General features: G+C 42.8%; 1 protein-coding gene and 2 long non-coding RNA genes across 5 annotated transcripts in view; 2 read left to right on the top strand and 1 right to left on the bottom strand.

The window, feature by feature from the left end:
- LOC126996578 (cardioacceleratory peptide receptor-like) overlaps positions 1 to 10271 on the bottom strand; it is a 51303-nt gene extending 41032 nt beyond the window's left edge. Inside the window, exons 1-2 of one of the 2 annotated variants that reach the window (XM_050857173.1) lie at positions 8981 to 10271; positions 8203 to 8721 (exon numbers count right to left, since the gene is read on the bottom strand). In XM_050857173.1, the coding sequence (XP_050713130.1) occupies positions 8203 to 8325 (123 nt within the window). In that variant the 5' untranslated portion in view covers positions 8326 to 8721; positions 8981 to 10271. The remainder of the gene's footprint in view (positions 1 to 8202; positions 8722 to 8980) is intronic. The other variant, XM_050857174.1, reaches the window with a different exon arrangement.
- Positions 10272 to 11996: 1725 nt separating this feature from the next.
- On the top strand, positions 11997 to 18385 carry LOC126996693 (uncharacterized). Of its 2 annotated transcripts, none has more exons than XR_007751369.1 (4): positions 11997 to 12222; positions 13163 to 13270; positions 17105 to 17244; positions 18237 to 18385. It is a non-coding gene; the product is annotated as an uncharacterized LOC126996693 (long non-coding RNA). The 2 variants fall into 2 exon arrangements; XR_007751368.1 differs by lacking the exon at positions 11997 to 12222 and adding an exon at positions 12252 to 12499.
- A 3553-nt stretch (positions 18386 to 21938) lies between these two features.
- Positions 21939 to 23694, top strand: LOC126996575 (uncharacterized). The gene is made up of 3 exons (XR_007751264.1): positions 21939 to 22009; positions 22843 to 23005; positions 23514 to 23694. It is a non-coding gene; the product is annotated as an uncharacterized LOC126996575 (long non-coding RNA).
- The last annotated feature ends 1039 nt before the right edge of the window (positions 23695 to 24733 follow it).

Raw genomic sequence — 24733 nt, 5'->3', positions numbered from 1 at the left:
CATCCAGAAAAGGAAGGATGAACAGCTGGGTGGGCTGCCCGCTGACTGCCCACGCTGGGATTCGAACCTAAGCCCGCAGATTTGTAGTTAGGAACGTAGGTAAAACCAAAACAGAAAAGGAAACAAAGCGACACCTAGCGAGATATCAATAAAAGTTATTGTTTTCGTTTTGGTACCTAACTGTCAGACTCTTTCTTTGTTGTATTTTCTTTCGCTTCAGCCTCTTGAGAACTTCTTTTGATAGGTCGAAGATTGGGACTCATGCGGCCTCGGGGCGTGACAGGTTAAGCTTTTAGTAAGGCTGGGACAGAATTACCACGGGTCAGATAAAATGAGAAATGCCACTCAGGATGGGGAGCAGCAAAGCCCTCAGTTATACGTGGACAAATATGAAGCCCGGTAACGAAAGAAAAGCCCGAGGCAGGAGGAGCATCGCATCACAAATAAGTTGCGTTTGTATATTTTTTTTCTGTTCTCAAAATGACCGGACATTGAATCTTCATTCTCTAGTAGATTTTTGGTAAGGGCAACACGATCATAAAGACGTACAAATGAGCAATAAAAGGCAATAACAAAGAAAACATGCAAAATTTTCATGAAATTTTATAAATTAGATAAAAAAAACAAATATTTCGGAGGGAGCGAAGCGAACAGAACATATATTTGCAATTACTCCATTTAGTGTGCGTGAGTATGAGCGTGCGTGCGTGCGTGCGTGCGTGCGTATTTAAATATACCAAACATTCCAAAGCTTACGAGCCAGGGACGTAGTAAAATAATAATAATAAAAACAACAACAACAACAACAATAATAATAATCATAATAATAATAATAATAATAATAATAATAATAATAATAATAAATATAACCTAAAAGATTGTGTACTCAGCATAAGGTGGGAAACAAACCCTGTCCTGAACGCTTGTTCCATGGACGCTCGCACATGCGTCTTATACAGTTGTGCATTCTATAGTGACATAAATAGCGTTGTTCTTCAAATGAGGGAGTGTGACAGTATGCCGAGACTCAACTATTAATATTATTGTAATTAGGTATCGTTATTATTATTATTATTATTATTATTATTATTATTATTATTATTATTATTATTAGTAGTAGTAGTAGTAGTAGTAGTAGTAGTAGTTGTAGTAGTAGTAATAATAATAGTAGTAGTAGTAGTAGTAGTAGTAGTAGTAGTAGTAGTAGTAGTAATAGTAGTAGCAAGAGTAGCCTAGGTACTCATCTCCGCTGCAATGACCCTTGAGGCTGTGATTAAGAGAGAGAGAGAGAGAGAGAGAGAGAGAGAGAGAGAGAGAGAGAGAGAGAGAGAGAGAGAGAGAGAGAGAGAGAGACGTAAGGATCCCAAGCGGCTCCCGCAAACCTATTATTAGCAATCTACATACCGTTCCTAAGCATTCGTCTCCCCACCTTCTTTTCTTCTTGTGAAACGGTCATTGGTGTGACTGACAACTTAGCTCATCCAGCTCTCTATTACCTCTTTAAGACAACGTAGCTGACTTGCACCCTTGGATACGTGTTGCTCTTATATAAACGTCATCTTTACCCCTTGAGCTTATCCCTTGATCCACCACCGGGCTTAACCCAATATCCGATTACCGTGCTGGGAATAATACTGATATATTCAAACTCCTCTTTATGGTTAATTTTTGACAGCTGAATAGGTTTGTTTACATTCCTATCCCAGTTGATGTTTGTCTCGTAACAAATGTTGATATCATACTCTAATCATTGCGAGGCATTAATGGAAAGTTAAGCATATAGTTTATTCTCATTTAGGTATAGAAATAAAACCAGTGGCTTCAGGTGTGGTTCTAATACACCTAGTAGTTCTGGGTAGAAGGTTGGGGTATACTGATCCACCTGTCTCTTCGTAAATCGCCTACTTAAATTAATGTTATTTGCTGAATAATTTTCGACTGACAGACAGACAGGACAGGTGGAAGCAGATAGAAGAAAGAGAAAGGGAGAAGCGAAAATAGCATGTTCCTCGTACTTGGTAAATGTTTGTGTCATCTACGTACATTTAATATATACTTTCTCTTTTCTCTTCCGGTGCAAGTCATAACCTGTGTAGGGCGTGTTGCTCTGTGTGTGCTAAACAGCAGCAACAATGAGTTTACCGCGACGTGCATAGTGGGTAGGGAGGAGGGATGAGTGTGTGTGTGTGTGTGTGTGTGTGTGTGTGTGTTTCTCTCTTTTCCTCTCTGTCTGGTATACAAGTTAAAGACAATGGAATAATCTCCTTTTATCCCTCGCACGTGTGGATTCTGTAAAAGGTGGGGCACGCAGTTAATTAACAGCCGCTAGTTGCCAGGTAAGTACAGTGGTCGTGCGAAAGAAATGGAAAAAAGACACCGTAAACAAATCTGAACATTCTCTTTTCCAACGAAACGGTGCACGAGTAAACTGCATTGTGTGACGGCGATGATGATGATGATGATGATGGCTGGTGGGGAGGGTGAGGATGGAGAGGGACGGCTGTGGCTGGCTGGTGGCGGCAGGTAGTTGGAGGGAAGTGGGTTAAGTGAGGTGAGATGGCGGTCGTTAGGAAGGGGAGTGATGGCGTGGCGGGCGCGAGGTGGCGAGAGATGGCCCTGGAACCCGAAAACTGAGCACGTTCGCGAAATATAAAGCAAGAGTACTTATCTGCACCACGGGGAGGGCGTCGCGTCACCCGGCAATCCAGCACGAACGGCGGCGCATGGGATGGGTTTGGGACGCCGATAGAGCCCCGTTCACCTGTATGTGGGCGGCGGGTAGTGAAGTGAGTCTCGGCGGCGGTGTGCAATGTAAGAGTGTAAGTGTTGAAAAGAGAATCGTCAAGGCTTGCAGGTTCCTTCTATAGCGCCCGGCTCTCCCCTACACTGCCATAAGACTGATGCTTTCCTTTATACTGTTATCACGGCGGGATCTGGTCTCTTGCTGCTCGATAGACATGTTTCCTTTATTTGATGTTGACCATATTAACCCGATAGCAGCGACGGGCCAAATTTGTGGCTTTACCCGTGTACCAGCGACGAGCCAAATTTTTGCCATGATATAAACCCCCCAAAATAGATGATGCATAAACTGATCACAAATGCATAGATATATATTATGAAATGGTTTGCGTGAGTGATGATTTTTCTCATTTTTATCGCTTTAAGAAACATGATCCCCGCAGCTACCGGGTTAAAGCTATAGCAATTTTCTTTCCCATTCACTTTACAGCAAAAAAAAAAAAAAAAAAAGGCATTGCGACATCCGTTATTATTAAAGTAGTTATGGTTTCGTTATTTCGGAATTATTAGGACCTTCGTGTTTACTGAAGAATCAGGTAAAATATAAGTTAAAAAGTTAAAATATACATTATCTAGTTTCGCCGTTCACAGATTATATACCTAATTCGGAGATCCTGACTAAATGATTCTGTTACGAGTGATATAATTCATTGAACGGCGTGTGGAGATATATAAGAATGTGTTTTTGTTGCGTCCCGCCGTGAGTGGGTGTAATTAGTTCAGGAATTTTAGATAAAACTTTTAACAAACGTTTAAATTATTTTCAGGTATTTTTACGCACCGGATACTGAAAATAAACTACACCTCTTCAATCGCACCGGATATATCTGAGTCTGTGTGTGTGTGTGTGTGTGTGTGTGTGTGTGTGTGTGTGTGTGTGTGTGTGCTAAGGACAGCAATGATGCAATACAAAATAATAATAAATAAGGCTAAATGAGTAAACGGGTGTAAGTGAATGTGTACCTGTGACATGTCGGAGCTATAGTTGTCCGTCGCGAGTGTATATATTTAATTAGGGATACCACTAATATAATACACAAGTTGACGGAAAGGCTAGATGAGTAAATCGCAAATGGAACAGTAATGGGTTGACTTGCTAGAAAGTATTGAGAGACGAGGCGTGCGCGGGATGAGGGTGAAGCATGTTTCGATGTGGCGAGTCCATGGAAGTAGTTATGAGCAGTTAATGGCATTTTGGGAATTCAAAGTCGATGGCATATGGGGGTGGAGTGTCGTTTAATTAATATAACAGGGAGAGAGTTAATAGCAGAGTACAAGAACATAATGGTGAACTAAAGTAAAACTCACTGAAGGTTAAAACTCATTAATTGTTACGTACTAAACATGTAGTTCACTATTTGCGTGTTTATGTGTTAACCATAGAACCACCATCACAGTAAGGCTGTACAACTTATCAAGTCGTCGTCAGTTACCTGTCAATATAAAACACGACATAATTCAGCTACAGCACAACACAAACAAGCAAACAAGCGGGGCAGGGTATTAACCCCTTCAATACAAGCAGACAAAACATAACCTCCATGCCATATCCTGGTTTTACAGACTACGTAGAATAGTCCAATGACCATGACGCACATACAGCGTCTCTAGGATATGGTTCGAGAGATGAAATGACTCATATACTGCGTCATGGTACTGAAGAGGTTAAGTCCTCTGGCCTGTGGGAGATCAGGAGGAGAGCGGATCCCTCCAACTAACAATGTGTCCCCCTCGATCTCCTTCCTCCACACTGCCCGCGGTTTGCTGGGAGGGTAGAGGGTAGCGGGTTGCCTAGCGAGTCAGCGGCAAGAACAAACACATGTTATTTAATACGAGTGGGTAAGATTGGAGGGAACCCGCTACCCGCGTCCGGTATGGCCACTCGTATTAGATAACATGTTTGTTCTTGCCTCTGACCCGCTAGGCAACCCGCTACCCTCTACCCTCCCAGCAAACCGCGTGCAGTGTGGCCGTACCTAAGTTAGGGTCGTAATAATCTTCTCACATGACCAACTTATTTCGGGTATGGTCGTCCGAAACACTTCCCACTCCTGCTCTCCTTATCACCGTCATTGTTTTCCAGTTGTTGCAATGGTGAAGAGGAATAAAATACCCCTGATATATTGCGGTTCGTCGTCACGGTGCTTTCGAATCTCGGGCCATTAGCGTGAGGGATTATGTATGCATGGCCGGCTAAAGTGGCACACAACGACAGCTCATTAATTACCTTGCCACTCACGCCCTGGAAGCTCAGCGCTCATGCCTCCACACTGCACTATTCCTCAAGAGTGTGTTGTTCCCGGTTAACCCTGTTGTACCCCAGTGAATGCCAGAAAAAAAGGAAAATAAAACAAAAGCAATATTAATGATCCTTTGGGCGGCTTTCTCCCTGCCAACCATCCTGTCATTCAACAAAACATTAAGTGAATAAAAACAAATAAGAAGATTGTAACAAGAAGAAACCGATACAGCAACGTCTCAGATCACAGTCTCGTACCACAATGGGAAGCGATAACGACGAAAGTTTTTCCCGACACAAAAACAGGACACGTGGAGACACTAGACAGCAGACAGAGTTGGAGCACTAGACAAGATGATATCTACTACGTTAATTAGTTTCCAGCTTAACGACAATGTTTTTCGGTGAACCTGCCACAAAACAACCAAGTGGACCGTCCGTCATGGCACCCTGAAACTAACGCAAGATGAAAACATGTTAGAAAGACGTAATTAAATCAGCAGCTTCGAACCAGAGAAACATCGTGAGAGGGTTAGATGTGTATGTAAAATGATATTCGAAGCATTAAATAATTGAGTGGGACAACATAATAAAGGGAAAGAGGATGAATACCGCAACACCCATAGATTACCAAGGGACACATGTAGCAATGGAAAAAAAGATGCAGAGAGAGAGAGAGAGAGAGAGAGAGAGAGAGAGAGAGAGAGAGAGAGAGAGAGAGAGAGAGAGAGAGAATTAATCAACTGGTCTATTTACAGCTCCATTCACTGCCGGAAGCTGGATCCACGGTTCTGTGCCAGTGACTAAATATTTGCAATGTATCTATATGTTTCTGATGTGATGGGAAATAAGTGTGGCGATGTTCTTCAAACTAGAGCACTCTTGTTATCCACCAGGAATCGCCACTCTCTTTCCTTGAAAATGAATATATATCACATTCGTGGAGGCCAAAACAGTACAGTGCCATACCAATCCTACAGACGGAAGCATTGAAACGTATGTAAAACTTTACCTTTCCCATTTGATTACACACACACACACACACACACACACACACACACACACACACACACACAAGAGTGGTTTGGAATACAGGCTAGTCTTTAGGCTACGTATGCTCGCTCTTGAATGGTGGATTTGTCTCAATGGAATATAGTACAAGGCACCTGTAAAAAAGTCCATTCACTCCAATCAACCTGGATCCCTGGTTCCTAGTCCAGTAAGGACGCTGCTGATATGTAGTTGACGATGTAGGTCTGAAGTCTACATCGGCCAACACACTCGCGTAGGTAAAGTTGGGGACATACACTATTGCTACGCGTGGCCTCGGTGCTTATCTCCGTCGCATTGCTCCTTGAGCCTGTGGTGGGAAGAACCCATTACTCAGGGACACGGGCCAGTGTGACATCCAGGTAACCATAGCTTACCTTACCCAGGTACTTATTTGTCGACTAGCCCGAAAGGGAGGATGAACAGCAGGGTGAGCTGCACGCCAACTGCCCGGGCCGGGATTCGAACCCGGGCTGGCGGATTCCAGGCTAGGCCCACTAACCACAGCACCACGGAGGATAAGTTCAGAAAATATTAGTATTTCTTTACTTTGGTTATTTGTTATACAAGTTAGACAAATTTTGTTAACATCATTGGATTTTAAGCAGGGGTTGTACAACTACAACACGATTTTCAAAACTCGAAGTGGCAAGAAAAGTAGTGACGGTAAGAAGTCAGTAAAACATTTAATGTTTATAAAACTTTTTACTTATAGATATTTGCAGCAGTCATGGAATCAGTGTCAGAATATACAAAACGTTTGTTCTCGTACATAAATTCCTCCTGAATGCGATGGTTTTTATATTTTAGAAAAAAAGTGCGATATAAGAGGAGACAATGAAAGATTTCTAAAATGTATAAGCAATGTTATTCGCCGACCTCTACTCACCGTAATTACTTATTTTTACTTTATCGAGCTTTGAAAATCGTGTTTTAGTTGTATAATCATTGCTTAATCTAATGACGTCGACATAATTTGCCCATCTTTTATTACGGATGAGGTAAGTAAAAAAAATATGAATATTTTCTGAATATTTTGTCGGCGAGAGACGACAGACACCCCGCCCGCCGAGAGCTGATCGGCAGCGTCCTTACCCGCTAGGGATCGAGCTACTGTGCGAGGGATCCATCCCAGTGAATGGACTATACGTAGTGCCTTTGCCTGAAGAGTCCACAGACCTGCACGACAGATGTGCCATTACCAAGACCTGTGTGGTTGCCCGTACTGACCAGGAGCGGGATTACTCGTGCCTGGGTTTGTTTACCCTCGCCTGAGCATGAACTGGTCCCATACCGCACGTTTCTGAAGTGAGGTCCGATGATCAGCGATACGGACCATTGCCGATGATTGGCATCCATTAGATTTAGTTTGTTTGGTACTGTAGAGATAATGATACGTAAATTGATATCAGTATAAATAAATGAATAAATGTGAATGCAAGTAGGTGAAGGTGAAGACTGAAGGAAAGAAAGTGGAGTAAGAAGGAAGTGACGACTGGGGAGGTGGAGGGAGGAGCGAGCCAAAGGATGGTGAAGTAGAATGAAGGGACAGGAAGGGAAGGAGAGGTGGAGGGGATGCAGGGATGGGGGTGCTGCCTTGCATCAGTCAGGCAATCTAGTTGCGAGTTCATAAAAGCCATAGGGTTACATGCAACCAACTTTGAAAACCAAATTATATAATATTTAAGAATCAAGAACATCTGTCAGAAATGAAATTTTGAACTTCCTTTGCACAGTATATATTATTGCAAAGCAATTTAGCGTAATCATTTTCATGAAAATTCAGACGCTGTAAAATTCATAACCATGTGATCTTCTCGAATAAAAGAAATGGGATTCCATTAACAAAAACACACTGTATTGTAATGCAATGTAACGTTGTTTTCACACTTTTAAAAAATACTAAAAAATTCAGCGTATCGTCTCCCTCGCCTGATAAAAAAATAAAGTCGTTCAGTGCCGGGCGACCACGCTAACTTGCGTAACAAACCAGATAAAGTGGGATGGGGGAAGGGGAATATGCATAACAAACATCTTTTTCAATAAAGAACTGATTCTTAAAGTTTGTGAAGTACTTATCCAATCCTGTAATAACACGTACAGGCACTCACCGTGTTGTTCGCTGAAATCGTGTGGTTAACTTGGCCGGGGCTGGGGAGCCACTCGCCCTCCCCTAAGCTCGCCGCGGTCTGGGAGGCGCTGGAAGACATGTTGAGCCCTTCCGACCAGCCCATTGTTGCTTCCGCTCCTCAGCCTCTTTTGAGTTCCTCGCCAATCCCCTCCAGCCTCCCTTGGTAGACGCGGCTCTCTTTGTCAGTTCCTTGCCTTCGTTGAGTCTTTCCCCTTGAGCTGTCTTTTCGCCACTCAGATGTCTCGTATTATTCTTTCCTCCAGCACCAGTAATGTCTGAGGTGCCGACAGTAAATCCAGACAATAGTATAGCAATTTCTCAGGCTTGTTTATCCCTTGTCAAGTCCACTCAGAATCCTGAACCACCTGTAAACCAATCCCGCCTTCCGTCCACCCTCCTGCTGTGCCACTCAGTATATATGTATCTAGCGTAGCAAGTCTTCCTGTTCTCTCATATCTCAAGAGGAAATGTTTCTGGTGCGTTGCTGCACGTGTGTTATCTGATGACAAAAAAAAAGTTTATCCGTTAGTCATTAGTGTGATGGAAAGGATTTGGAAAGGGATTTGTGTTGATAGGAAATTGATCTGTCCTTTCATTTTGTTTTTGTCCTTTTATTCCGTATCTTATATACCTTTACTCTATACCTACACATAACTTTTTAAATATGAACATAAATATTCACCCAAGCCTATTTCAATTTAGCATTCTACATGGTGTGAAATAAATATATACTTTGCACAGAAACCTCGTGTACGCACCATATCCACACGAGTTCGCTGTTTGAAGTCCTAACAGTAAAGGATCCCAGCAACAGTTTTCCCATTCATTATTTTCCTTGTGCAACCAAAGCTCTATACGAGAAACGAGTAACAGTAATGGATCCCAGCAAGTTTCTCCCTTCAATATTTTCCTTGTCCAACCAAAGCTCTATACGGGAAACGAGGACAAAATCAATATTAATGCTCAGGAACAAGACCAGCACCAAACGGAGCAATCTCGCGCAACCATGAAAAGCTGCTCCCAAAGGAAATAAGAAGGCGGATCAAAGCATCGTGGTCTGTGGGCACTTTCCATATTCCTTGTGAGCAGCCAGAGATGAGGGAAAGGTGTCAGTCTGTCGCCAATTTTTTTTTTCTTTTTCTGAAAGGTGCACCAATATCTTTTACGTCGGTCCCATAAATGTAATACCAGTGATAGTGATAGTGTTATGTGACAGCAGAAATAATAGTTGTAGTAGTGGTAGTAGTAGTAGTTGTAGTAGTAATATAAGTAGTATTAGTATTAGTAGTGGTAGTAGTAGTAATAGTAGCTATCATCAGTAGCAATAGAGAACGAAATCAGAGATCGCTTGAAATAACAATAGTAGTAGCAGCAGCAGCAGCAGTAGTAGTAGTAGTAGTAGTAGCAGTTGTAGTAGTAGTAGTAGCAGTTGTAGTAGTAGTAGCAGTTGTAGTAGTAGTAGAGTTATAGTAGTAGTAGTAGCATAAAATCACGTTGTAGGTACTTAGTAACGGAAGTAGAGGCAGTGGTGGTACAAGTAGTAACAACAGAATTTGGAAAACCGTCAAGCAATGTCAATAACTCTTATCGGATTACGAAGGCGACTTTTAGAATAAACGAGGTTGGGTAAAAAATGCAACAGCAACTTAGACGTGGTGGACCCAGTAGCCGAGATAAGGACATGTCTAATCCGTCACGCCTCGCCACACCACGCACCACCCTACACACGAGCGTCCCGACTACCTCCACTTCGCACGCCAGCCCGCGCTACACTAACCACCTGAGAACCTGGCTGCTCGCGGTGCCTGGCTGCTGGCTGGTTGGCGGAGGCTGGGACCACGCTGACGCTCTCCTCCTCCTCTTCCTCCTCCTTCTGCACCACCAGCAAGAGGAGCATTGAGACTGAGGGAGAGTTGCGTGTTCATACTCGTAACGCGGTAGTGATGGCGGTGTTTGTAACGATAGCTGTCGCATGTATCGTGAGCAGCTAGTTTGGCGGGGAAATCCGTGGAGGGGCTGAGGAGGCAGGAGAGGAGAGGCATAATTAAGGTAATGTTGTTATTGCTTGCGTGTTTATGTAATGGTGGTGATGTGTGGTGGAGGTGTGGAATGGAGGCGTGCTGGTGGTGAGGTGCAGTTTGTTGGGATGGGTGAATGTGCGGAGGTTGTGCGGGCAAGGAAGGATGGCAAAACATGTTGATAGGGGATTGCAACGCCTCATGACAGTTCACAATAAAAGGGGGAGTAGTGCTATTATTAGTATTATTTTTATTATTATTTTTATTATTTCTATTATTATTATTATTATTATTATTATTATTATTATTATTATTATTATTATCAATGAAAATAGTAAAGGATAAAAGAGCGACTTGCTGGATTACTTAAGTTGAAAATATGGAAAAACCCGTCCGTGCTTTGAGGGCAGACTGTGGGTGCGTCCAGAAGGCTCCGAAAGTGTTTAATGATAATAATAATAATAGGGGATCGGCGAGGAACTCAAAGGAGGCTGAGGAGCGGAAGAAACAATGGGCTGGTCGGAGGGTCTCAACATGTCTTCCAGCGCCGCCCAGACCGTAGCCCGGGCCTGACCGTGAATGCTGTAAGTGGGAGACAGGCCCGGAAATGAGTGGTTCCAGTTTCTTGTCTCACGCATCGGTGGTCGAGTTCCCTGCTGATAAAATCCTATTGAAATTATCTATTACGGCGTACTCCTGGATTACTTTGTTTTATTATTATTAGTAGTAGTAGTATTAGTATTATTAGTATTAGTATTAGTAGTAGTAGTAGTAGTGGCATCATCATTATTATTATAATTATTTACATAAGGACATAGGAACGTAAAGAGTCTGCTAGAAGCCGATTGGCCTATACAAGGCAGCTCCTGTAAGCCTAAAACATCTTACTTCAATATCCATGAATTTGGTATATGTTCAGAGAGTTGCCCATCTCACTGCGGTACTTCTCACCCTAACCATGGGTTAGATCTCATTATTCCATGCATTTTGAACCCGATATATATGCATCGCAAATTAATAGAAATGCTGCTACCGATTTTTTAAATGTTTGTGTTTTTTTTATTTTGTTTTTGCGGGCCGCGGTGTTGTGGGCCCAGGGTGTTGAAGGGATAGCTTACGACTCTCAATAATTTGGCCCACACTCGCCTGGTAAGGTTAGATTAATTCTACGGTGTTCTACCTACTACTGTTGCATTTCTCTAGTTTTACGAAATAATTACGGCTACCACTGTTTACGCGCGCCATATTTGACTGCTCTGGCGACGGGCGAAGCCCCCCCGTTAGCTGTTAGGTCGTAAAGTTCGGTTGGGATAGTTTAATTATGTTCCACCCTAAACCCTCTGCGAGCTATTTTGCGGCTGTGGCGGCGGATGATGAAATTGCAATAAGTCACTTTTTAGTGGTTTCCGAAGAAAAAAAGCTATCTCCAAATGAAAAAGCACAATATTTAGGCCCGAAATAAATAGCCAGTGTATCAAATTTTGAGATGGGCAACTCTCTGAACATTTACCATGAATTTATCCAACCTCTTCTTGAATGTATCTATGGTATTGGCACCCACAGCATGACTGCCAAGCCTGTTCCAATCATCCACCACTCTCTTGGTAAACAATTTTTGCCTATGTATTTGTTGAATCTGAATATATCTAACAATTAAAACCACTGCTACTTGTCCTACCTGGCTCTTTTACAACCAATGGCTCGGGAATAAACTCATCTTAATACACCCGTGTTTCCTTCCTCCTCGAAAATGATCCTACAGGTTCCTGTCCGTAAGAAGAGCCATTATGTATCACTGCACTACCATCTTAACAATCCAAACACTGAACAGCCGCTCTTCGGTGCTTTCCCTCCACACCGCGGGATCTCGACGTGAGCCTCGGAGTGTTCAAGGGAAAGGTTTGCTCGGCCTATGGCTCGCTCTGCAACTCTCACTAGCGCAGGACAGTCGCAGGGAGGTCACCTCAGCGCGCTACCTGCAGGTGAGCTCCAGGGTTCACGAATGTTCGTCTTAATATGGTGTGTTTAACATCGGTATGGTTTGAAGAGTTGGTAGGCTGCCTGGTGCTACTGTTCTTTCTAAATCTGCAATGGGTCAACGTGATATTTTAAGGCTAACTATAGTTTAAGTGCGCTGCCGTGGACCTTCAATGGGCGCGGCATGCATCAGGTTTCAACGCGAGTGATTAGATCAGTCGGTCACATCCAAGTCCTGCGGGAGGCTTGCCTTCATGTAGGAGAGAGTCACAGACTGTTAAGGTTTGTATAGTATTCTTCTAGTGTGAATAGCCTCTATATAAATTATTGGTCATTTTCTAGTGTTATAGATTAGATTAGAATAGAATAAATTTAATAAGCCTAGGTGTAGAATCTTAAGACATAAGATAATCTTAGAGCAAAATTATTCTTAAGCTTAATCCATAGCTGTAAGTAACTCCATAGTCAGATTTAGCGTTTTTCCTCCAACTTGAGTGTAGCATGGGGAGATCTAGTCATAGAATAGTAAGATACAGATGATATTTCGTAATGAATGTGGGTTGCCCTCTTCCTATAGACTAAATTTGACAGACCATAACCCTTCATACCTACTTGTAAATTTACTTCTGGCATTTAAACTTATAAATTACCATGCTTTACATTCACTAAGTCCTTCATACTCTTAACTCGGTCGCGCTGTGTCCACGTTCCACCTTTGAGAGTTCTCTGGCTTCACCACTGTGGTCCTGATGGCCTCTTGGTTTGTGTCCACGTGTCACAGTGGTGACGAACTTCACCTTGGTGTTTCTGATGCCCGCCGCTGTTCGACCTTCTATAATTATCTCTTATATGGGATTAGTGGTCACCAGGCGCCTTCAGAGGCACGTTGTCATCCTGGAGCTCACCAGTTACGTATGACTGAAAACCATAATCGTTCTTTCACAGGTTTCTTGCCGACTATCTACCTAAGTGGACTACCCGCGGCCCAGGATGAATGTTTTTTTTGTGGAAAACCTTACGAAGGACGAGGAACGCCCGCATTATGTTTATTTGGTTAGTTGTTGACTATCAGTTTTAATCCTTTGAATGGAAACAAACTCCTCTGAGGAAGATGGTTGGACGTGAGAATTGCTTTGTCAAATCCATTTGTATGCATAAATATTCAATAAATTATCTGTTGATAGTTAATTTCTATTTCCTAATTACATGTTTGTCCTAAATAGGAATATATTTGAACATGTATAACTTTACTTTGGGTATATGACGCGTTATGCATCACTTGTGTGATACATCCACGTATGATCAGAATCTACAAATAATACTTCCTTTTTTTCTTTTTTCTTTTACTCAGTGAATAAGCCATAGTGGGGCAAGGGCAGGGTGGCAAAATTGATGTAGTATCTAGGGCCACACTATTTCAACTCGTGTAGCCGTGGCGGGTCGTAGGGACCAGTGATTGGTGCCTCACTCCAGGGGAAGGGACGCTTTGACGGCTTTTTCTATCTTCGACCCTTGTTCCTAACCCGGTCAATTTGTCTCCCATATTTTATTTTTCCCATTAATCTATCTTCCTCTGCCCCCCCCTACCCTCCCTTTCTTCTGCCTCCCACTGTCCTCCGTCTTTATCTCCTAGGGCGAGAGAGCAGTGCCGAGTGGACCACGTGTTGGCCATGAACGCCTTAAGGGTGCCAAATTTAACTCAATTCTGTTCAGGCTTTGAGGCTGAAAAAATGTCGAGTCCCATGATTCCACTGACCTGGCTCTGCCTCTGACCTCTGCTTAATAAGACTGCATTCTACCTGCCAAACAGCATTCTACCTGCCAAACAATCTACACCTGCTTCCCTTCAACCTTCATATACCTACATCTGCAGTAAACACTTCCTCGTCCATCTACTACCGCTCATTTTCTCCTCCTACCCCACCATATTTATTCTCTTTGGCCCCCGACGATGAAACGATATATCCATGTTACCGCTCCATACTCAGAACACGCTCCACTTCCAAAAATACCTCCAACACCAAGTGAGCATGGCACCCTTTTGTACCCGCTAAGACCCGTCTCTTGTAATGCAAAACGCTGAAACCCCGCCAAAGCGATGATAGTAACCTTAAAAGACCTCGATGGATAAACCTTTTCTGTCACCTGACCCTCACCTGAACACCTACACTGGCGCAGTCCTCATACCCACAAATTCATGCCCAGTTGACAACGTTAACTGTTCTGACTGCTCCTGATTCCCCGGCTGAGACTTCCCCATCATTGCAAAATTCCCAGCTCAACCTCTCGTTACTACCACAATCCCACCCCTGATCCCTACATAACCACCACATACTTCTTGCACTGTCCTTCATGGTCCTGAGAGCTGGTTATTCACGAACGTTCTTCCCAACGATAACTGACCGGTGACCGTACACAATTTGTCTGATTCTTCGGCTCACAAGTTATAAAAAATTGCCTTAAACTTTCATATTTTTACAGAACTGATCGCGTTATATTACATAATTTTGTCCCTATTCAAATAACGCCTTACTTCATTTACTATTTCGACCCAAATTGTCGAGTATGAAGTGGCTTAACTGTTGCTCTTTGGCCAGCATTATTACCACTGCCTGAGTCCAACATCCAGCGAGGAAAAAATGTGATTGTCATTTGTGCAGTCCTGTTAATACATTTACGGCCCCAGCCCGTCATGGCGCAGGCAAGTGTTTATAGTGGCGCCGCCTTCTCTTGCAAGTGGCCAACGAACTACGAAATATTTCGGCCAACGAACTACGAAATATTTCGGCCAACGAACTACAAAATATTTCGGCCAACGAACTACGAAATATTTCGGCCAACGACTACGAAATATTTTGTAGGTCACTTGCATTCACCAGCATGTAGATTAATTAAATTGTGCCAGTGATGCTACCTACGTAAATCGCCCATGAAAACAGAACAAATTCTGGATGAAAACATCGACTACTACTACTGCTACCATTACTACTACTACTACTTCCATTACTACTACTACTACAATTACTACTACTACTACTACCATTACTACTACTACTACCATTACTACTACTAGTAGTCTACTACTACTACTACTACTACTACTACTACTACTAGTCTACTACCACTAGTCTACTACTACTACTACTCATCATCGTCATCGTCGTGTCATAATACCAATAGTAATAGGATAATGAAAATGCTAGTAATAAAGATACCTTTTTGTTTTAGTCAATTTATTACGCTCATGGAGCGACAGACCTAGTACATAAAGTATTGTCTATGTACAAGTATTCGATGATACGCAGGTCACTCCGTTGTTTATACAAAGATGTCATACATCAAACCCACCAAAGCTGGGTTAAACTGAGTTGAGGTAACAACATTCACTGAAGGAGAGGTCCATAAGAAAAACAAAAGGTTAGCACCCACCAAAGTGTGGGTGTCGTACTAGAATATGGTTCAAATTATTGTTACTGAGAAGAAACTTGCACACATCAATCAAGGCTTGTCCCTGAGGCAGCATGTCCCTGACTGAGGGACATTCGAGGCAGAGACTTGCCACAGAGGTCGGTATCCCAGCCGAAGACGAGATAATACGATGTTGTGCCTGCGAACCATGAGTCCATGTCGGCGATACTTCGGAGGAGAGAGACGGAATTGGTCATAATAATGTTGGATAGACACACACTGCGTGCACTCAGCGTTCGTGCGATGGAGTGTGGGGAGAAGAGCGGCTGAGTGTATCATCTGTTTGTAGCAGAGGAGGGAGGGTGTAGTACCATCAGGCAGAGGCAGTCCGCAGGTGTTTTTTGCGAGGAGGTCCACCGTGTTTTTGGCTGCAATTCCAACATCGGAGAGAATCCACAAAAAAAATGTATTGTAAGAGATATCACGTGCTGCGACCAGCTGAAGGAAGATTTGTTGGACTAAGCATCGGTGTGTTGGTTGTGGAGATGAGATGGCCTGAAGGGCAGACTGTGAGTCACACATCACTACGCCGTTCAGTCGTCGTTGACAGAGGAGAGTGACAGTCAGTAAGAGTCCCTGTAATTCGCTGGATGAGTTGGGCAGTGTTCGGCCAACCCAGCCTCCCTCCGGGGGCTCCACATCAGATGAGTAGATAGCGCACCCCGTACTCCCATCGGACTGCACGGAACCGTCAACGTAGAGGCGGTGCGCGGCAGGGACGGAGGTAGAGTGGTGGGTCTGTCTTGGAAGTGGGGGTGTAAGAGACTTGAATCTGAGGAATTATCCATGGGGGTGGACGGTGATCAACTTCAGCCACCGGAACATCAAGATCAAGTCGCTGCAAGGTGGAGCAGATCGTGTTGACGAGGGTGCGGGCGCCGGGACGAAAAGGAGGTCGGGGTGCGGCGGGGTCAAGCGAGGCTCTCAAGACGTGAATACAATGTGGAGCAAGATGGGGAGAGTGGAGGCATTTGACGCCGAGGGAAGAAACATTGTCGTGTATTCTATGAACAACTGGGTGAGATTGAGCTCAGTTAACATGTTAACTATTCTGGTGGAGGGAGGACACCCAAGAACGTACCTCATCACTGTTTTGATTTTTTCTAAATGTTCTAAAGATGATTTAGAGAGATGACTGAGGGCAGGGAAGAGGTAGTCTATAACTGAGCGTATGCATGCAATGAATGGTTCTTGCCACTGGGACAGATTCCGGCAGCGTTGTTTGTGAGCCATATAGAGATAACTTGTCCGTTCAGAACAAACATTATAAAGCACTTAACTACCGTTTTTATAATTCAAATAGAACAATCACTCTTCGGTGCTCTCGCTTCGCACCGCGGGGTCTCGCGTGAGCCTCGGAATATCCAAAAGAAGGTTTGCTTGGCCGATAGCTCGCACTAACTATTCATACCAACGCAGGACACGAGAGGAGGAAGGCTCATACCAACGCAGGACACGAGAGGAGGAAGGCTCGTACCAACGCAGGACACGAGAGGAGGAAGGCTCGTACCAACGCAGGACACGAGAGGAGGAAGGCTGTATCTGCGGAAACTTTTCGGGTGAGCTCCAGGGTTGCCGAGTGTCTGTCATACATGTGGTGTAGTGTTAACATCAGAGTGGAAAGAGGAGTTGGTAGGGTGCCTGGCGCCTGATCAGACTGTTAAGGCCTGTTATCCATTAATGATTGTTTATTGTCCTTGTGCTGAATGTCGGGCGTTGTCTCTTGATCAAAACTAGTTTTTATTTTAGAGCTCGTCAAAACTAAGCCTGTGATTTTTATCTTAATTGTACTGTCATTATTTTTTAGTGTCTGTTACCGTAACGTGCTCCTGTTACTTGTTGGTGTCTTCGTTACCGACCTTTGACTTAAGATTGAGGAAACTAGTCGTAGAATAATTAGCCAGAGATAAATGTTTTTTGTTCCTTATTTATTCATGGCATGGTGTCTTAATTACCAACGCTTAAGATGAGGAAACCTAGTCATAGATGAGTAAGTAGTCATAGTGATGCATATAATTTTAAAGAATGTGGGTTGTCCTTGTCCCTTAGACTAAATTCGTAACACCAAAGAAGTTTCTATTACATGTGGTTTGTCCTTGTCCTTTAGACTAAATTCCTAACACCAAAGAAGTTTCTCCTATTACATGTGGGCTGTCCTCGTCCCTGGACTAAATTCCTAACGCCAAAGAAGTTTCTCCTATTACATTCCTAACGCCAAAGAAGTTTCTCCTATTACATGTGGATTGTTGTCCCTAGACTAAATTCTTAACGTCATGTGGGTTGTCCTTGTCCCTAGACTAAGTTCTTAACGCCAAAGAAGTTTCTATTACATGTGGGTTGTCCTCGTCCTCTGAAGTAAACTAAATTTAAAGGTAAGGCTTGATCTCAAAAGAATCTCAAAGTAAATTTAATTACCTAGTATTTAATTTGGCTTAACCATCTGGTTAGTCACCAGGTGCCTAGGGAAGAGGCGGACATTCTATGATCCTGGAGCTCACCAGTCTAGTTAGTCGACAATGACTGACGCTCGTGTATTGTATTTTTTCCGCAGGTTCGTTTCGAACGTGATTATGGATTCGCCACCAGCCCAGAGTTATTCAGCTTCGTGAAACGGTTGCCCAACATGAGAGCTGCCGAAGATGAAAAGTCATGTTGTAGTTCCTTAGCAAATAAAAGTATTTGAAGATTTTGTTATTAGTATTTGAAGATTTTTTTATTAGTTTCCCATATTACTACTTTATAACAATACTTATTCTGAGAAATTTGACTTTTTTATTAGTTTCCCATATTACTACTTTATAACAATACTTATTCTGAGAAATTTGACTTATTTAAGAATTCTTAAATTTGACTTATTTAAGAATTCATAATTGATTCCAATTGATTCCTATAGGTGCATATAACATCTAGTTTTGTCTTTCACTTACATCTACCTCGCAGAGTAAAAACTGTCGGAGTAAAAACATGACTTGTAGTTCTACTAAATCTGCCTTGTATATAAATTTGCCATTGCATTAAAGGAAATTTTAAACCCAGACGGAACGGCCTTATACACTTGGAACCCTTTTTTCGTGAACTCTATTTACGAACCTCCCTCTCGACGAAAATGGCACGGTGGCATTATTATCGGTTTGGTATTTTGAGGCTTGATTTTTAGTTGGGTGCGTACACCATAAGCTGCACAACGCTGGGGTGCAAGTCTCCGTCGCATTGTCCTTTAACCCGGTAGCTGCCGGAATCGTGTTTTTTAAAGGCCCTTTTAAGCTAGAAAAATGCGACTTTATTCTCGCAAACCATTTCATAATTTCAACGGATTTATGATCAGCTTATGCATCTATTTTGCGGGATTTATATTTCGTGGCAAAAATTTGGCCCGTCGCTGGTACACGGTAAAGCCACAAGTTTGGCTTTTCAGCCTGTGGTGTGAACCCTAAAACTACGCTACACGGGCCATTGTATTGTAAAGTCGGATTAAGTTTCGGATTAACAGTTTACATCTACCAGGTTTCCCCAGCTAGTGAATTGTCGACCAATCCGGAAAGAAGAATGACCAGCTTTCAATAGTCCGGCACAACTCTTTGCTTTCTAAACTGCCCTCTTATGGTTTATATCCTTCTCCCTGTCCCTTTATCTCCAGTTTCCTTTCCGGCCGTTCTATCTCTGCTGTGGTAGACGGTCACTGTCACGGCTCTGTTCTATCACCCACTCTCTTCCTGTTATTCATGAATGATCTTTCCATAAAGTGTCCTATCCACTCATACGCTGACGACTCCACTCTGCATTATTCAACTTATTTCAACAGAAGACCCTCTCAACATGAATTATAAGACTCCAGACTGGTGGCTACAGAACGTTTAACCTCAGACCTTGCTATCATTTTTGATTGGGGCAAAAGGAACCTAGTGTCCTTCAATGCCTCAAAAAAACAGTTTCCCCACCTATCAACCCGACACAATCTTCCAAACACCTATCCCCTATTCTTCAACAACACTTAGCTGTCACCTTCTTCAACACTAAACATCCTCGGTCTATCCTTAATTCAAAATCTTAACTGGAAACATCTCTCTTATTAAATCAGCCTCCTCGAGGTTGGGTGTTCTGTATCGTCTCCGCCAATTTTTTTTCCTCTCCCAGATGCTATCCATATACGGGGGCCGTGTCTGCCCTCATATGGATTATGCATCTCATGTGTGTGGGGACACCACTCACACAGCTCTCTTGGACAGAGTGTAAGGCTCTTCGTCTCATCAGCTCCTCCTCTTACTGATAGTCTTCTCCCTCCCTTCCGCCGTCATGTTGCCTCTCAATCTTTATCGATATCTTCACGCTGACTGCTCTTCTGAACTTTCTAACTGCATGCCTCCCCCTTTCCCGCGGCTTCGTCACACTCGACTTTCTACTCAAGCTCATCCCTTTTCTATCCAAATTCCTTACGCACGAGTTAACCAGAATCTTCACTCTTTCATCCCTCGCGCAGGTAAACTCTGGAACAATCTTCCTTCATCTGTATTTCCTCCTGCCTACGACTTCAACTCTTTCAAGAGGAGGGTATCAGGACACCTCTCCTACTGAAGTTGACCGCTCTTTTGGCCACTCCTCTGAGCGCTTTTTGTGGGAGCAGCGAGTAGCGGGCTTTTTTTTTCATTATTGTTTCCTTTTTTTAGCCCTTGAGCTGCTACGTCTGCTGTAGAGAAAAAAAAAGGTTACCCCTACTTCCGTTACTCGGTTTCTAATGATGTGGATTTACTTGTCACAAGATTAACACGACAAATACAAATACAGGTTAACAAAATGATAAACTACGAGAAGAAGCACGGCAACTCTTTTTTACTTTTACCAACCCTTTGATTCATGAATGGTGGCTTACTTATGAATGGTGGCTTACGTGTTCGGAACAAAAAGTGTGAAATGATGTTCGGGAGTCATGCTGGTAACCCATCATAAGAGCCATTACCATGAAAGTCCGGTTGAAGCGTTTAGCGTAGCATATACTGGCGATGGATGTAAGTGGAAAGCGAATACTGAGACGAATGAAAAATTGAACACTAACTTATAACCATATCGCCGCGTGACTCGCTTAACCGAAGTAGCAGCAGCCGTACCGACGGTGGTGGACAGGCTAGGCGTTGTTAGTGACTGGTGGTGGTGGTAGTATAAGTAGCAGCTGTCTTACAAGAGGTAGTTGTGGTCGTAATAGCAATAACTATTTGTTACTGATGTGGTTTTGATACTTATATGCTTAGTCCCACTGTTTTCCTACTATGATTACTGTTGCTGCTCCTACGCCTCCTCCTACTACTATTATCACTACCAATTATTTCTTCGACTCCAATTTTCATTATTTCCATGACTATTTTCAACTACCATTCCTACTATATTTGCGATCGTTACTTATATTAATGATAGTTGTATTACTTCCGATGTTACTATTATTACTCTCGATACTACTACTATTACTACTATTTCCACGTCTAATTGCGACTACTATGATCACTACTCCAATGACAAAGATATTTAAAACTAGTGATTTTAAAAGCCGCTCAGCATGCGAGTGATGGGACTAAGGACGTATACGAGACACCTTCCGGTATGCAGGCCACGGCACCCGACCTTGACCCGGCAGCCCCACAACGGCGTAATCGAGGTACCGGTGTAAGGAGTCCGACCCTCCGCCTCCACACCGTCTTACTTAATTAACTTTTTCACTCGCTAGTCTTGTACATTACACAAAGCCTTACACCTCTTCCCGGGATAGATATATGCGGGTCTTTTTGCTTTAGATGTTTTTATTATTATTATTATTTTTTCATTATTCTTCCTTTGCATGGCTTCCTCTCATATTGTGAGTCCGAGATGACGATGCCAACTGATATATTAATTATACTACTAGTATTACTACTGTTGCTGCTCCTACCGCTACTACCACAACTACTATAAAAAAATACTACTGCTGCTGCTACTACTACTACTACTACTACTACTACTACTACTACTACTACTACATATGATAATAATAAGATTAAGAAAAATAATGATTATAATAATAATAATATAATTAATAATAACACTGATGATGATACCTAACTAATAAAGATAACTGATGCCTTTCCGTTAAGAACAGCCATTATACATCACTGTACTAGCGTCTTAACAATCCAAATACTGAACAGACGCTCTTCGGTGTCCTCGCTCCACACCGCGGGGTCTCGCCATCAGTCTCGGAGCATTCAAGGGAAAGGTTTGCTCGGCCGATAGTTCGCCGTTTCTCCTCAAACCAACGCAGGACACAACCAGAGGAAGATCACCTCGGCGCTGCAGTTTCAGGTGGGCTCCAGGGTTCACGACTGTCTGTGGTACTAGTGATGAAGTGTTGAACATCGGACGGGTATGAGGAGTTGGTAGGCTGTCTGGTGATGCTGGTTACAAGATTTGAAGTTGATGGATGTTGATTAAAGGCTCAATATGGAAGGGGTCACTTAGTCTTAAGGTCCAGTATGCTTAGTAAGTGTGAAATGTCCTTGTATTGAATGTTGGGCATTGTCTCTTGTTCCAAATTAAAATTTAGGTCCACTATGCTTAGTAAATGTGAAATGTCCCAGTTTTAAATGTTGGGTCTCGTCTCGTTACAGTAAATTTAAACCTTAAAATTAAATAAAATTAAGGAAGTTTCTCTCTGAGGTTCATATTTGATACATAATGGGTTTTTATAGGGTTCGCCAACCTTGCCAGTATTCTTAATAAATGTGAAATGTCCGTGTTTTCAGTGTTGGGTCTTGTCTCGTTCAAAGTTACAATAAGAAAGTGTATCCTTTAAGATATTAAATTTAGGATAATGTAAGATATACAGTAGTCTTAACCTTAAGACTAAGTGGCTTGTCTTTATTCAATTTGGTTGTGTCCACGTTCCTCCAATGTGTGATCTTCGACTTAACCTTTGTGATCCAGTTGGCCTCAATGAAGTGTCCACGTTTCACCTTGGGGTAGTTTTGATATCACCGTTGTGGTTCAGATGGCCGCCGTTCACTTATTTCGTAAACACCCAAAGCTCGCCAGGTGCATTATCGGTGGCAGACTTTCTAGACTCTGGGGCTCACCAGTTTCCTTGAAATAGACCTCACCAGTTTCCTTGAAACTGACTTTGTTTTCTTTCTTTCCAGATTGTTATTGCCCGCGGCGAGGTGATCGTTCGTCTCCTTCCAAGCACTCAAAAGCATCTGTCACGTTAGCGGGGTGTCACCGCCGGTGTTGGACATTGTCCTCTTGCCCAAAGGAAAGCTTCACTCAGCCGATTGTATCCTTTACAACCCATACCATTCACGGGTGAGCTCCAGGGTTCGTGACCGTGATCGGTTTAACACTCGGAGAGCTGTGGTTCGTAGAGTATGTATGATGCCTGGTACTAAATTCTTATAATTTTAGGGTAAGGTATACGAAGTTTTATTAGAATTTAAGGTGCAGTATGTAAGGTACAGCATCATAATTTTAGGGTAAGGTATACGAAGTTTTATTAGAATTTAAGGTGCAGTATGTAAGGTACAGCATCAGTTTGCTAACATAGGTTTTAAGTTGATTAGGGTAAGTTCATATTAAACCAATTAATTACAGAAGGTAAAATTGATGTTCAGAGTGTCTTTCGGTAGACTTGCTTGTACTTTTAATCGTGTCTTTCGGTAGACTTGCTTGTACTTTTAATCTTGTTTTATGCATAGACTTGCTTGTACTTTTAAAATTTGCCTTTTACGGTAGTTTTAAGATCTTCGTATTTTAAGTCATCAGGCGCCCCTGGACCTCGCCAGTTACCCAGACTGAGGGTATTTTTTGTTTACAGGTTTCTCTCGACATCCTCACTTAGCAGTGACAACGATCAGTGGTAAAAATTAAGATGGACTGCAGGAGTGTTGTGAATTTCTGCTTTTCACATGGCATAAAGTACTTCTATTTGTATATTATGGTAGTAAAACCTGCAGTTTGGTAATAAAAGTTTCGCGTGAAAAATACCTTTTTATATGTATACCCTGGTAAAAAAAATCTTAGATATTCTGGTAATTTAAAACCATCATGACGAAGCAGACTTAGTTGATTCACACCCAGTAGATTCGCATGGTGTGAAGTATCTATATATTTTCTGGTAATGGTACAATTCACATAGTGACCTATATTTATTTTCTGGTAATGGAACATCTCGCTTTTAAAAATATGCCCTATTTTCTGGTAATGGAACATCAAGCTTTTATATGCCCTATTGTCGGTAGATTTGAGAACAGTACAAATTTGCCCTTGGATGTATTAAATTCATCTACACGGAGCGCTGATGTCAGCAGCGAGCACAAAGGTGTGTTAGGGTCCGTCCACACAGTTTAACACACTGTCGGACAAACTGTTACTATATCATAAGGCGAAGCAGGATGACGTCATAGGCGTTGAAATGAGGGAAGTTGATATGGCAACAGTGGTACCAGATGAAGTTGTATACCATAATTTCTACTCCGTTCACTAGGCAAAGACCGGCAGACAATGTTCGAAGCTGATGTCCGCTGGCAACTCACGGGTATCTAAGTCAGTGTTAGTATGGGCTCGAGAGACAAGTGACAGACATACGGCCAGCCATGTTGACAGGGCAGGTGAGATCTAATCAACTGACAGCCTCAGTTCATCCGGTAAATAAGTAACTTTGCTCATCCTGTGCCTGGCAAAATCGTATACTTCCAAGCCTCTGTCCCACCAGGCAGTGTCCGAAGTTCCGATACTACGGACATGGGCAGTGTCCGGTACACCTCTTGGTGCTCGCTTCTGACGTCATCAGCGAGCCTTTCCGCTTTCCATTGTTAACTGGTAAGTGTTTGTCCGACGGACATTGTTCAACCGTGTGGACGCACCCTTAGGGTGCGTCCACATACTAGACCTCTTCCTTACTTCTTACCCTTCTACTTACTCTGTCAAAGTGTTCTCTCCATTGGGCTCCTCCGATAACAACCTCATTTCTGTATCCTGTCCTATCGCTCCTGTGCACCCTCTGGACCCACCGAAGAGGCGTTGCTTCTATATTTT

Source organism: Eriocheir sinensis, chromosome 10 (genome assembly GCF_024679095.1).
Source record: "Eriocheir sinensis breed Jianghai 21 chromosome 10, ASM2467909v1, whole genome shotgun sequence".
In the NCBI taxonomy this organism is placed as follows: Eukaryota; Metazoa; Arthropoda; class Malacostraca; order Decapoda; family Varunidae; genus Eriocheir; species Eriocheir sinensis.
Note: the sequence above shows the minus strand (reverse complement) of the source record. Positions and strands in the feature narration are given on the sequence as shown.